The sequence below is a fragment of the Habropoda laboriosa genome, unplaced genomic scaffold (assembly GCF_001263275.1).
Source record: "Habropoda laboriosa isolate 0110345459 unplaced genomic scaffold, ASM126327v1 scaffold62, whole genome shotgun sequence".
NCBI classification, from domain to species: domain Eukaryota; kingdom Metazoa; phylum Arthropoda; class Insecta; order Hymenoptera; family Apidae; genus Habropoda; species Habropoda laboriosa.
In genome coordinates this window covers 1,158,922-1,172,623 of record NW_017100177.1, presented here as the reverse complement: position 1 = coordinate 1,172,623, position 13,702 = coordinate 1,158,922, and the positions used below count along the sequence as shown (strand labels likewise).

General features: G+C 30.8%; 3 protein-coding genes across 3 annotated transcripts in view; 1 reads left to right on the top strand and 2 right to left on the bottom strand.

Moving 5' to 3' along the window:
• LOC108578882 (CTD small phosphatase-like protein 2) overlaps positions 1–1,108 on the bottom strand; it is a 3,649-nt gene extending 2,541 nt beyond the window's left edge. Inside the window, exon 1 of the mRNA XM_017942292.1 lies at positions 1,088–1,108. The gene's annotated coding sequence lies outside the window, so the exon portion shown is untranslated. The remainder of the gene's footprint in view (positions 1–1,087) is intronic.
• Positions 1,109–2,714: 1,606 nt separating this feature from the next.
• Positions 2,715–10,219, bottom strand: LOC108578819 (protein MON2 homolog). Its single transcript, XM_017942219.1, is given in 24 exon segments — positions 2,715–2,984; positions 3,109–3,191; positions 3,365–3,608; positions 3,684–3,868; positions 3,973–4,286; positions 4,374–4,517; positions 4,583–4,745; positions 4,825–5,075; positions 5,159–5,293; positions 5,363–5,616; positions 5,709–5,856; positions 6,290–6,452; positions 6,532–6,707; positions 6,785–6,997; positions 7,098–7,468; positions 7,549–7,835; positions 7,936–8,178; positions 8,253–8,406; positions 8,477–8,729; positions 8,810–9,133; positions 9,205–9,441; positions 9,534–9,716; positions 9,794–9,925; positions 10,100–10,219. Coding segments are annotated over 24 exon segments (4,947 nt in total). The 3' UTR covers positions 2,715–2,814.
• Positions 10,220–10,928: 709 nt separating this feature from the next.
• On the top strand, positions 10,929–13,466 carry LOC108578809 (T-complex protein 1 subunit delta). The gene is made up of 9 exons (XM_017942206.1): positions 10,929–11,237; positions 11,317–11,330; positions 11,472–11,561; positions 11,661–11,912; positions 12,023–12,118; positions 12,199–12,360; positions 12,441–12,785; positions 12,857–13,108; positions 13,184–13,466. The coding sequence occupies exons 1-9, from the start codon at positions 11,129–11,131 to the stop codon at positions 13,427–13,429; spliced, it is 1,566 nt and encodes a 521-aa protein (XP_017797695.1). The 5' UTR covers positions 10,929–11,128; the 3' UTR covers positions 13,430–13,466.
• The last annotated feature ends 236 nt before the right edge of the window (positions 13,467–13,702 follow it).

Genomic DNA, 13,702 nt, shown 5'->3' with positions numbered 1-13,702 from the left:
GCACAGACCTAAAGTAATTTAAATCTATAGAAAAGTGTTAGACTTATTAGATGTTACATCAAACTTTATTAATATTGTAAGAATTATGTGTTCACTTTTCTACATTTATTCTTTATAATGACATAACATACTTTGATTAAAAGTGTTCCTCTGCTGTTAACTGTGATAACCAATTTAATAATATTCTATCTGTAGTAAACACATTTAAACATATAATTTATACTGCAATATTTTAGTTGCACTTCTCTTATCAGTCAATTAATTATAATATTTTTCCTTTAAATAGAAACCTTGAATCATCTAACTACTTTAAGTAGAAACTTTATTGTAACAATTATAACAAACAAATGTACTTATATTTATTAATACATTCATCAACAAAATCATACAATCAAATTGACAATACATATTTCCTAACTTTATTATTTTCTTTCCGATTAGGCTAAAATATTTGAAAAGCATTACATTATGATAAAAATACAAAATTCCACTGAAAGGACAATTGTTATTAAAAAATTATCATAAAATAGAAAAAAATTAATTCATACATTAAAATAAAAATGTAAGTAATTAAAAACCATCGATTATTGACATTTCATCATGCTTAGAAATTGCGCGGGAAAGAAATTCGATCGTATCGTAAAAAGGGGCGTTCCTGATCCACAGTTCCTTGTAGTGGTGAATATACATATACTTACAAAATTTAAACGTCACACCAAGCACATACACTCACGCACACATATACCAACACATATATGCACACTCAGAAGTATATATCGATTTATATGGAGTGTGATACTCGGTTACATTTTCTAATATTTTCACAGAAATGGTACATTGTACGTATATGGAACCGAGTAAACACTGTGGAGTCAAGTAAAAGATATATTAAACGATAAACCGTACACGATGCTCATTTTGCTTGACGGTTCTGAATATTTGGTACAAATCGATCGAAAGTTTGAAAGTGCAATGTTGCGCCGCGGTAGCGGCGGCACCCAACAATTGTAACGCCTGAAAATTCCCGCGAAAACTATTCTACACGAATAAACAGATAACTCACGTTCTGACTTATGATACTGCTTACCATATCTCTCAATTAACAGGCACACTTATTAAATACAGAAATAAGTCGGTACGCTGTGAACACACGCGTTTCATTCAAATCCGTCGTTCGCGTTCACTTTTCATCCCCCCGAAACTAAACAATCATGGCTGCGGCGTCACTCGAAAATACACCACAAATCAAGTTCAACACTTTTTGGTTAAACATATGTTGGTTCATTCAAATGTAGATAAAATTTTCGAATTTATTTGTAAATCAGTCCAAAAATAGTATCATAAGAATGTATTTAATAACTCGTTTTTGTTGAAATTTGATTGATTCTAGAAGTTTTCCGGTTACAGATGCGACATCTACGTTTTAAAGATATTTCTTAACATTGACAATGGCGCTTGTTCATTCGAAGAAATCGAACCAAGTACTGTTTGTCAATATCAATTAATTTAATTTTATAAACATTTAATCCACAGATTTAAACTGTATAACTACACATATAAAATGCTAATATTTAATCAATTCAATATGTTGAAATATTACTATATAGAGATAATCATACCTTTTTTTTCAATTCATTCATTTTTTCATTCAATTTTAAATAGAATAAAATAACGTAAATAATGTGATGAACAATCACACAGAATAGAAATAATTTATGTACAATAATTAAATAATAAAGAATAAATATTCAGAAAGACAAGCTTTAGTATTTTCAATTATGATTGCAAATTTTTATCAAAAATTAAATAAAAAAAGTTTGTGCTGTATCAGAAAAACATTAAAAAGTACCACGTCTAAAAATCTATGAAGGCACGATTTCTATACAAAAATAGCAATAAATATTTTAGACTTTTATTGAATTTTTGTGTGGCTATTTACATCATTATATTATAGTTTTTCAATATTATATCATTGTAAGAATAGCGAATAATAATTTTATATTATTTATAAAATCGTACTGTATGTTCTAATCGCAATTAATTTAATATTTACAATATGTATTAGAAAAGCCAAGTTGTACATTAACTATGTACAGCAGCCAGCATGACATATATATAATTTGTAGTTATTAATCAATTTGCGCTTACCAAATACATATTAACACAACTCTGTATACTTGCTTCGACTTCCTAAGACTACATTTTTATGTTATTTTATTCCAACATGAGAGACCATATTATATCTTTTTTGTTTTTGCTCATTATAGATGGTAATGATAATTGAATCCAAAATTATACGCAGCTTTTATTATTTATAAATATCGTGCTATATATAGCAGTTTTTCGTTATTTTACAACGTTGATAAACTACAGAAAGTAAAAAGAATTTCGTGGTTACTTTTGTAGAAGCAAAAATATTTGAAAGAATGGAAGTTATTAAAATATCAAATAAACAGCGAAAGTGATGCATTCATTACATAATCGTTAACCTACTAATCAAAAATATCACTCTATAAAAATCTATTGCAATTTACAGAATTAAAACGTTTCTATTATACAAATAAAAGTGATAAATGTTTTTACCTTTGTTACTTGTAATGAAGAATTTATAAATCTGAGTGATACATTTTTCGGCACATATGAAAATTAAGTATTTTCAACGATACTTCACCTTAAATTCTTTACCTTATACGTGTACATGGAAGTAAAAATTTTATGACAAAATTTATTGTACACGTAGCTGTAGTTACAAAAAGTTCACTATTCGGTGGTGTAGCAAACGGTATTTCGTGTTAGAAGCAAAGAATGCAATGGTCAAACACCATTTGATGTTGTGGAACTATGAAGCGGTGGTCTCAATAAATCATGGTATTGTAGTAAAGCTTCCCGCAAAGATCTTGATACTTGGCCTGATGCCGTAGCAATCGTGCATTCTACTAAACAGGGATATAGTCCAATCAGTTGCTCCCATACTGATCTTTCAACTAAAAAGTAAAATTAAAATTCTGTTGCTTTTGTTTTATATAAGTATAATATTATGTAAATATAAAATTGTGTTATTATAAAGATTAAGTAAAAGTATCCTTTTTTACATAGAAATATAAGTACCTTTATTAGGAGGTGCTTTCTTTAGGGAGACCACAAGTGTTGCAACAGCTTTCAAAACAAATGAAATTTCAGATAATCTGTACCTAGAAAAGGTTTCTATAATAAGTACTTAAAAATGAATGTGCATATTTTATTTTATCTTCAATGAAATTATACAACATTACCAGTTCTGTCATTTAAAATAATTCATTTAAATGCTTTTAAATAGAAGAATTAATAAAAGAGTTAAAGGATTTAGTTTAAACAAAACTATTACCTAGGTAGTGGACATTTTCCACTTCGCCTCTCATTTTCGATATATCGTCGTAAAACTTCTTGAAACCTATGAAGAAGTGCAGTGACGGCCAACCGTCCAGCAACACCTCCTTCATCATTTTCAGGATTTTTATTTGTATCATGTTCTGATTCGTTATTTAATCCATCCAACAGAGAAAATTGGAGTAATGTTTCAAAACAAGTTTTTGCAAATTCTTCTCTTAACTTAGTTTCACCGTTATTTTCTACAACAGCAATATTATAAAGTAAAATAGTATATTTAAACTTTTTCCTACAATGAATACTAAAAAGAAATTTACCAATATTTGTTGTAGTTGCTGAATGAATAGAACCTTTATTTAAAAGCACAACTACTCGTAAAATAAACTGATGAGGTATATGTTGGGAATGTGGTAAAACTTCATCTCGTAAAAGCTCCATCACTTGACAATCTACAGCTTCATCCGCTTGAATTTCTTCGACACCTCGTTCCACATTCAATACACTGTAATAATTAGACCATTAAAAACCATCAAGACGATAATTTACTTGTGATTTTTAATTATTAGATATAAAATCAAAAGAAGCAATTTTCTAATTTCTAATTACCTTTTTGGAAACAGAAAGTCATCTAACGTACTCGCAAGTTCTGGCCACATACTTTGAAATTGTTCTGCATACTTTCTGGCTAAGGGTAAACCGGTATGTAAAACGGCAAGCAGACTAGTTACAGCTAATTTCCAAGTTGTTGGCGATGGGCAAGCGTACTTCATTGATAAAGGCACGTGCAACGCTTCTATAATATGCTTTAAAACTTGTCCATCTATGACTGCCATTTCATGCGCCGTCTTTTGGTATAGTGTTACAACCATTGATAGAGCTTTCTCTCCAAAAGGAACGTAATTCATAGTTACCCAATCAGCCTAAATATATAAAAAAAAACACTAAATAATATTAGTTTAAGAATAAAATGACAATTATTCGTGTATTAAAAGTAAATAAGTACGCACGGATACACCTCTAATTTGGGAGATGTGTTTTGTTGGTATTTTACCATAAGTGGGAGCTTCGCAAGCCAATTTTGAAAAACTCAAAAGCTGAAGGAATATTAAAACGATCATTGTTCTTAGGTTATCCGGCCCATTTAGTGCTTCCTGCCAAAGAGGAATAAAATTAACTTTGAATACACAAAATATGATTTCCATAATAAAATACATACTTTTTGCAAAAGCTCCATGGAATGAAGTACACCGTCCTGTAAATGAGTAAGAACCACATCCGGTATCGTCGGTAAAATGTATGGTGTTGATTCACCATGTACCGGAACTGCGACTGCATTTTTCAGCACGATACAGAGCTTTTGTAAATCTGGACCAGTGAATCTGAAAAACAAAAATACAAAAAAGAAGATATATAAATTTTGTCTTAAAATTAAATCTTAATTATATAAAAAAGGTATACTTGTTTCTGATGTGTTGAAAAACAGCTGGAAATATATGAACCAAGGCTGTTAAAAATGCTTGTGATGGTACATAAGGTTCCGTTTCCCCTTCTTGCGGTGGCGTTGTACTTTCCATTCCGATATTAAGCCACACACGCCATGCAACGATCCATAATGCTTCTGAATCGTTTGATTGAATAACTTCATTATTGTCACTCCCTTTTTGAAGGTACAAAATTTCTTGAAATGATTTTAAAGCTGCTAGCGATACCTAATAATTTGAAATATAAGTTAAAACACTTGTTTATATATATGAAATAATATATTATACACAAATATTAGATATATACACACCTCGTTATTTTTACTAAGCGCAGAATTTTCTATAAATTCTAACAAAAGAGACCAAGCTCTAGGGAAATCGCCTAACATTTGTAACAGTTGACGTTTTGTATTAAACACTCTTCCAACACCACTCAATGTCAATACCTGCAAAATGATAATTTAAGAAACTTGTACGTATATTAACAAAAATATTAAATGCAGACATATTTTTACTTGTGTTTCTGCCCATTGCTTTTGCGCTGTATTTCTGCTGTGATGAATAAGTATGTTTCCACTAGTATCAACTTTTTCACTACTAGCAGAATTAGATAAACTTCTTACTTTATCCAATAATGGAAAAAGAACTTGCCAAAGTACAGCTTGCCATGTTGGCTGATGCAATAAACTACCATGTGCAGATATTGTAGAAAACAGAGTTTGGCTGGCTGATTTGCGCACTGCGGGTCGAGGGTCTACGCATAAGTCACCTTAAAAATATAAATGAAACAATAAATTTTCAATAAAATCTATTAAAAAAGCATTCACATTTTAAACGTAATATTTAAGAGCAAAGCAATACCTAATCTTGCATATAGACACATCCAAAGTTTGTCAAAAGGTGGCATGTTTGTTGTACCAGGAAAATCCGGAAATACAGAAGATGAATCTCCTTTCAAAGATACACAGAGTTTCTCTTGATTTTGATAAAAATAATCACTTATATTCCACTGGAAAAATAATATGTAAATATAAACATATTAAGCTTACTATTCACTCAGAAGACCCATAAACTGTACTTTAATAATTTGTTAATTAATTTTAATTGATTATACTTTGTATATGATAAAAAAAATTTATTATAATAACACGTTCATAGTAAACTGTATTTGCCTGATTATCTTGATTTTAATTTTGTTCATTTAAGATACTTTGGCTTCTATTTTAAAAATTTTAGGTGCTACTAAGTTCTTCTATCTCTGAACATATGCACGTCTTTTAGTCATGACTCAGCTCTGATGTATTTTAAAAGTCACCAAATTCGCGTATCATGTAAAGTTCTGGATTCTTCTCAAATTGTTTTAGAAAAAACATATAACAATATCAAGATTAACAAACGAAAATGAATTTAAAGCAAGTTATTTATATGTAATTCATTATTACCATTAATCCAACAGCGGTTAACGAAATATTTAATTCCTGTGTTTGGGAACCAAATTTGGCAGCTGTGTCGACACAAAGTGGAAGACACCGCCAAGGCATCACTGGTAGAAAGTCGGTTACTACCAATTGTAAACACTGAAATGCTATGCGAACTAAAGCTTCCCTGTAAAGTGTATTAGTATGAAAATAATATAAATCATATTTTATCAGATATCAATTATATTATTAATAATGATATTTACCCATGGTGATCAGATACTGCTCCAATAATACCAAGTACTAAAGGCCAACCATGATACAATGTTTCTCCAGCTCCGTGCAAAACTTGTAAAACACACTCCAACTGCCGCTGCCTTACATCCCCATGACGTACCGATGATAATTCTGATAATGGTCCTAGAAGTAAAGTCTGCAACTTCTGTAGTGGAAAAATTAATTATATTTTTAATATTTAATATTTTTAATTGAAAAATAAGGTTCGTTAAACGAACATACTTGATTATCGCGCAAAGGTTGTGGATATTTGTGCTGAAGTGCCATTTTTACAAGATACGTAATAGCTTCGACTCCCCATTCTCTCATACGAATGTGTGGATGTTGACAAACTTCCAGCAAGTGATTTGTTAATGGTCTCCATAAAACTTCTACCCGAGGTAAGTTTACCAAACCAGTTTCTAGAAGTTTAGCCACAGCAAACAGAGAGGGTTCCTAGTAGAAATTTATAAAAAAAATTGTTACTTTGAATAAATAAAGTACAATGTGAGTTTTAACTTTATTACTACGAAACATGAAACTTGTCGGCACTTACTCTATTAGAGTAAGCTAATTCCATAGCTTCATGGCTTAATTTACAAAGTGCATCTATCAGATGATGTAAAGCTACATCATCAAGATGTTGACTACTTTCAAATAGCCTGCTAAGCATGGCGCTAAGTACAGGCAAATCTGCCATAACTGCATTTGTAAGTACTGCATTTGGATCAGCAGCAGTTCTTCCAGCTTTCAAGGATCCCCCTGTAGAAGGTTTCAAACCAAGTATCCAGACAAGATGCTGTAAGGTTGTAAGTACCAAGTGCCATGCACCACCCAGTATGCTTCCATGGCAATGTGCAAGTGATAGTAATGCACGCATGCATTGTAAATTCTTTGCTGTTAACATAACTGGACCTTGGTGTGCACCTATATCAACAAGCAATTTAATACAATGTAAATATCTTATTAATAATTTATAAATAACTATATTAAGAATTCTTACATACCAACTGGCAGAGATGCAGTAGGTAGTGGAGTACCAACAGCTACTACTTGTTGCCTATAATCAGGTTCACCAATAGTTACATTGTACTGAGTTGATTCTTGTTGCCTTGCAGTCGGTATACCCTGAGGAGCATTGTACAACACAGTCAAGGCATAATGAGGGGGTAATGATGCCTTACATATCGCAGTAATAAACGCGTCGCGTGGCGTTTGCAACTCCAATTGTCCACACAGTGAAGCAAAAGTTTGAATTGCTTTTAATACATTTTCCGTTGCAGATTCATCGGTGCTAATAATTATAACAAAAAGAAGTTAATTATATATACTGTGGATAAATTTTAAACAGCATAAATGTTAAATAATAGATGTAAATATTTAATTTTGCTTACCTTGCATCTATAAGGGGACTTAATGCTGCTAGTAAACCGCACCAACTAGAATTAATGAGTTGGGTGTGAAGTTTTCGTTCAAATTCACTTGGTTTGTAAGATTGATTTCCAGTTACAACTTCACTGGATCCATTAATGGCGAGAGCTATGGAACGTATAATGTCTAATAAACATGCATAAGCTATACTTATTCCATAGCCAATAGGAATCTGTGGTGGGTCAACCTTATCAAGCATATCCAAACTATAAGATAATCAAAACAATTTTTGTAATTTTCATAAAAAAAATTATATTGTAAACAATAAAAAAGTATTTACTACGTGGATTTAGCTTGGCCACTTGTGAATGTCGCAACTACTGGCAACCAAATACCACGCGAATAAAAACCAGGTTGTGGTGAAACACCAGGTCCTATAGGCATTCCCGTGAATAACGGAGAAGTTGTATTTTGTGGTATCGTTGTACCTGTTGCTAATATTATAAACATATTAACTTAATTTTAGATAATGTTATATTATTGTAATAGTTGATTAAAATTTACCCATATTGGTTTGATTTATCATTTGAGGATTAACAAAAAGGCTATGTACATAAGCACCTAAACTATTGACAATGTCTTGAAAAATATTGGTTGCATGAGGTTTCAAGTCATAACATTCACAGAAGTTTGTAAGGAGATCAGATTGTACTGTCATCTTATGTAAAACCTCCAAAGCTAAAGCTCTTTGCCATGTTGGTTTATCAGGATCCAAAAATTTAACAATTAAAGATAAAAATATTTCACATTCTGTTACCTGTGAAATATGTAATGAAATACACAAGAATGTTAAATTAATGGTGTTCTTTTAACTTTAATTAAATCTAAGATATTTACCAAAAGTGAATGATACTTCTGTATCAAGATAGAAACAACTCGAAGGAGTCTCATGCTAATAGGAAAATAAGGTTTATCTAAAGGGGTAGCTTGTTGCAGCGATGCTGGAACCGAATTACGATATTTAATATTAGAAAGAAACGTAAAATTGAAACTTCATGGTTTATTTAAATATTAAGTATTATTGTGATTATATACCTTAAAAAATACTGATGAAAAATTTGTTAAAACAGATTCTAACAATTCCAATCCAAACGTACGTGTCATTTCTGTAATTCCAATTAACCAGTAAGGTTGATCTGCATTTACTAACTGTACTAAGTCCTAAAACAAATTCTCCTTAGTAATTAAATTCTATTAAGAAACGTAGTAGATGATTTAAATAAATTTATTACTTGGAACATTAAGTATGCATCAGCAGCACATGGTCCTAAACCTTTTGGTGCCTGATTAGTAGCAATTTTTAATTCCTCCAAATTTATTTCATCTGAATCCTCATTATCAGGGCTTTGTTCATTCTCTGCAACAACACGCTCAAAAACTAATGACACTAATTGTCTTACTGTGGCTCCTGCTGTATTAATTGTTGTAGAATCTTTTGTAAAATGTAGACGAAAACAAAGAACCAGATTCTAAAAATGATGTATCATTTCATGAAAATTATAATCAGATTATTAATAAAATTAGTGCTATCAATTTTTTACTTTCTAGCATAAATTATTACCCTTGCAAGTGTTTCACCATGAACAATAGTGTTACTAGTGAGTAAGAGAGTTACAGTCTGCAAAACTTTAACTTCTTCTGTTCCTGATTCCATCAGCATCCATAATGTATCCGTAATATAACGAGCTCCTTTTTGATCAACAGCTTGTTGAGTAATTAACCTTTGCATCATACTTAAACAAAACTAAAATGAATAGTAAAAATATAAAATATCATCATAAAAAAGGTAAAAGGATAAGAAATACATTGGTTTATACATACCTTAATAATTTTTACATCTTTACTTTCACAACCTTGAACCAAAGGATACAAGATTTGATTAACAATGTAATAAATAGGAGCACATGATGTATTTGAAGCTGTCCTTATTTTTGCAATTCCTTCTTCACATGACTGTAATAAAATATAATGTTAATAAATTTAAACTTATTTGGTATTTTAATTATTTTGTCTACATTTCTATGAAAGAAAGGGAACATTTAAACTTGGTAAACTAACCTAACTTTTTTCATTTAACATTATATAATAATAAGTAATTAGTCATTAAGATCAATAATAATAACGTACTTCTTTAATTTGTGGATATTTCTTCTTCGACTCAGAAGCAAGGACTTTTAAGTCAGCTTGCAGCGATTCCAAAAATTTGGAAGTATTTTCCGGATTAGTTCCGACAGCTGCACTTGCCATCGTATCAAAATCCTTTTTCTACAGTGTTACCATAAAAATCTATTTCATCATAAATTATAAACAGTTTCTCAAAGAATACATATTGTCGTACCAAAATTTGTATCTATCTGATAGCAGGTGAGTTGGCACATCCCATGCCGATTATCAGAAATGACAACGAACAGGTGACAATCTAGTGGGTTTGACCTTACACATTTTTAAACTTATGTCATTTTCACGACACTCAATGCAATAATCACTTAAAAATACTGTTAGTGTTTGGATTCAACTTTACCAAAAATCGTGTTCTTCCACGATTATCAGTTATTCGCATCTTAATTGTAACACATTCATGTAAATAATAAATCGTAGTATGCAATGGCGCTGATAACTCATATATTGAAATCATATTTTAGCATTAGCCTCGAATCAATTTATAAACTAGTATGGAAGCTCGTGTGACAATTCAACAATATGCCATTTGAAATTGCCCTTATAAATCTATACAAATTTTAAATATTACTACTTCTTTAAATTAGCTATATTATTGGAACATGAAGCAATACAAATTAATATAAAATAATATTATCTATACCAGTATGCCCAGTGTTGTAAATCCGCATAATATGAATACGTAAAACTTCTTTCCAAAAGCCGCTACGTGGTGCTAAATAACGTACCTCCAATATTTTTTACCGACATTGCTTCCAATCTACTTTGTAATCTCAGGTTTCCAGTCGTTTCTCGAGCGCATGTGAAGCGTGTTTTTTTCTCGAGCAGAATTAAACTGTTTCTAAATTGTTTAACAAATTATAAGAAAGAGTGACGCGAGAAACTGTTTGCAATTTACAGAGGAACGAAGTTCCTTACAAACTTGCGTATAAACTTCGCAATCAACCCCATTTGAGAAACGTGACCAACTTACCGAAAATGACGACAATTACGGCAAGCGGTGATGGACGAGGTGCTCACGGAAAAGCCTATAAAGATAAAAGTAAACCAACCGATATTCGAACCAGTAACATTAATGCTGCAAAAGGTGAAAAAACAATGTTATTAAAATATATGTATTTTTAATATTCTAATCTTTGCTAGCTGATTGATGCCGGTGACAAAAGCCTTACCATATATAGTCATGTTCAACACACCATAACTGAGTTATTTTGTTACCATGAATTTGAAAAATCGTTAAAATTTATTATTAACTTTATTATTTTTAAAACAAATTTTTTTCTTTTAATTTTAAATTACTTAAATTTTTTTATATATTTAGATCCAAGCTGCCAATGGTGAAGTTACTATTACAAATGATGGTGCTACAATTCTAAAAGAAATGAGTGTTGTACATCCTGCAGCAAAAATGGTGATTATTTTTATTAATATATGAAACATTAAATCTGTGAAATTTAGGTATATATTTTCCAAGTTTTATGTTATAATATGAAATTTTTTTTGTTTTTAGTTAGTTGAATTGTCAAAAGCACAAGACATTGAAGCTGGAGATGGTACCACTAGTGTTGTTGTTATAGCTGGTTCTCTTTTGGAAGCTGCAGAACGTTTGTTACAAAAGGGCATACATCCTACATTGATCAGTGATGCATTTCAGAAAGCTGCAACTAAGGCTGTAAAGATACTGACAAATATGTCTATTTCTGTTGATTTAAGAGACAAAGAATCATTGATTAGAGCTGCAGCAACCTCTCTTAATTCAAAAGTAATGATACATATATTCATCAATATATTAATATCTTAATTTTTATATAAATAACATTTAAAAAAGAAAGTCTTCCATAAGATAGTAATATGCAATTTTTTTTCTTTTAGGTTGTTTTTCAACAATCAAGTCTTCTAGCACCATTGGCTGTAGATGCAGTATTAAAAGTTACTGATGAAGGGAAAGACACTGCTGTTGATCTTAATGTAAGAAAATTACTATGTAAACTAAATTGTAACAATAGATATGTTACGTTTATGTTATAATGATCTGCTTATATTTACAGAACATAAAAGTAATAAAGAAGTTAGGTGGAACTGTTGAAGACACTGAACTTGTAGAAGGATTGATATTTACACAAAAATCTTGTAATGTTAATGGACCAAGGCGTATTGAAAAAGCAAAAATAGGTTTAATTCAATTCTGCATTTCTCCACCTAAAACGGATGTAAGTAATTACGAGAAAGAAAATCATAAATTTATAAAGCTTTATTCTTACTTGTTAATTGAATATTTTTATTGTTTTAGATGGATCATAATGTAATTGTATCCGACTATGCTGCAATGGATCGCGTTCTGAAAGAAGAAAGGGCTTATATATTAAATATTGTGAAACAAATTAAAAAAGCTGGTTGCAATGTACTTCTAGTACAAAAATCCATTCTCCGTGATGCTGTCAGCGACCTAGCCATACACTTTTTGGATAAAATTAAAGTTATGGTGATTAAAGATATTGAACGCGAGGATATTCCGTTTGTGTGCAAAACCTTGGGCTGTAGACCAATTGCATCTCTGGATCATTTCGTCGCTGAAAATCTCGTTAACGCAGAATTGTGCGAAGAAGTACAGACTGGAAATTCTAAATTTGTTAAGGTTAGTTTATTAACTATATATTTATATTCTTAATGCGAATATTATAATTCAAAATTATTTTTATGTTACAGATTACTAAAATACAAAATCCTGGACCGACAGTGACAGTCCTTGTACGAGGCAGTAACAAATTGGTCTTGGAAGAAGCGGATCGTTCGTTGCATGACGCTTTATGCGTAGTTCGTTGTTTAGTTAAACAGAAAGCTCTAATTGCTGGAGGTGGAGCACCTGAAATAGAACTGGCGTTAAAATTGGCAGCGTATGCTCAGAAATTAACCGGTGTTGATGCTTATTGTATTAAAGCTTTTGCAAACGCATTCGAGGTTAGTTATACAATTTTTATGAATCATATAATACTACAGATATATGCAGATTTTTAATGTTTTCGAATGTTATAGATAATCCCATCGACATTAGCAGAGAATGCAGGATTGAATCCTATTGTAACTGTAACAGAACTTCGAAATCGGCATGCTAACGGTGAAAATACTACTGGAATTAATGTACGAAAGGGGGCAATTACTAACATTTTAGAAGAAAACGTGATTCAACCACTTTTAGTTTCTACAAGTGCTATCACACTTGCCTCGGAAACTGTTCGCAGTATATTAAAGATTGATGATATCGTGAACACAAACCAGTAATTTGTAATGAATGTGAATTTTATATTTAAATCGCACTGCAAACTTCTTGACAATTACGAAATGTCACAATTTTGAGTTCATATCTAGCTTTTAATATTTTTACAATTTGCTAAACTAATAAAATCAAATTGTTTAACATTCTTGAAATTTCTTGTCTTATGTTTAAAATAAAATTGATCTGCTTCCATAAAAAAAATCTGCTTTGTTTATTTTATATAAAATACGTTTTCAATTTTTCAGATTAAAAGATTTTTAGAGATTGTTTTTATCCTT

What these genes read in the sequence shown, in the direction of transcription:
- LOC108578809 (XM_017942206.1), top strand. Translation starts at nt 11,129, where the DNA reads ATGACGACAATTACGGCAAGCGGTGATGGACGAGGTGCTCACGGAAAA. An exon ending in TACATCCTGCAGCAAAAATG is followed by an intron (nt 11,562 to 11,660) that starts GTGATTATTTTT and finishes TTTTGTTTTTAG; the next exon opens with TTAGTTGAATTGTCAAAAGC. An exon ending in TTTCTCCACCTAAAACGGAT is followed by an intron (nt 12,361 to 12,440) that starts GTAAGTAATTAC and finishes TTATTGTTTTAG; the next exon opens with ATGGATCATAATGTAATTGT.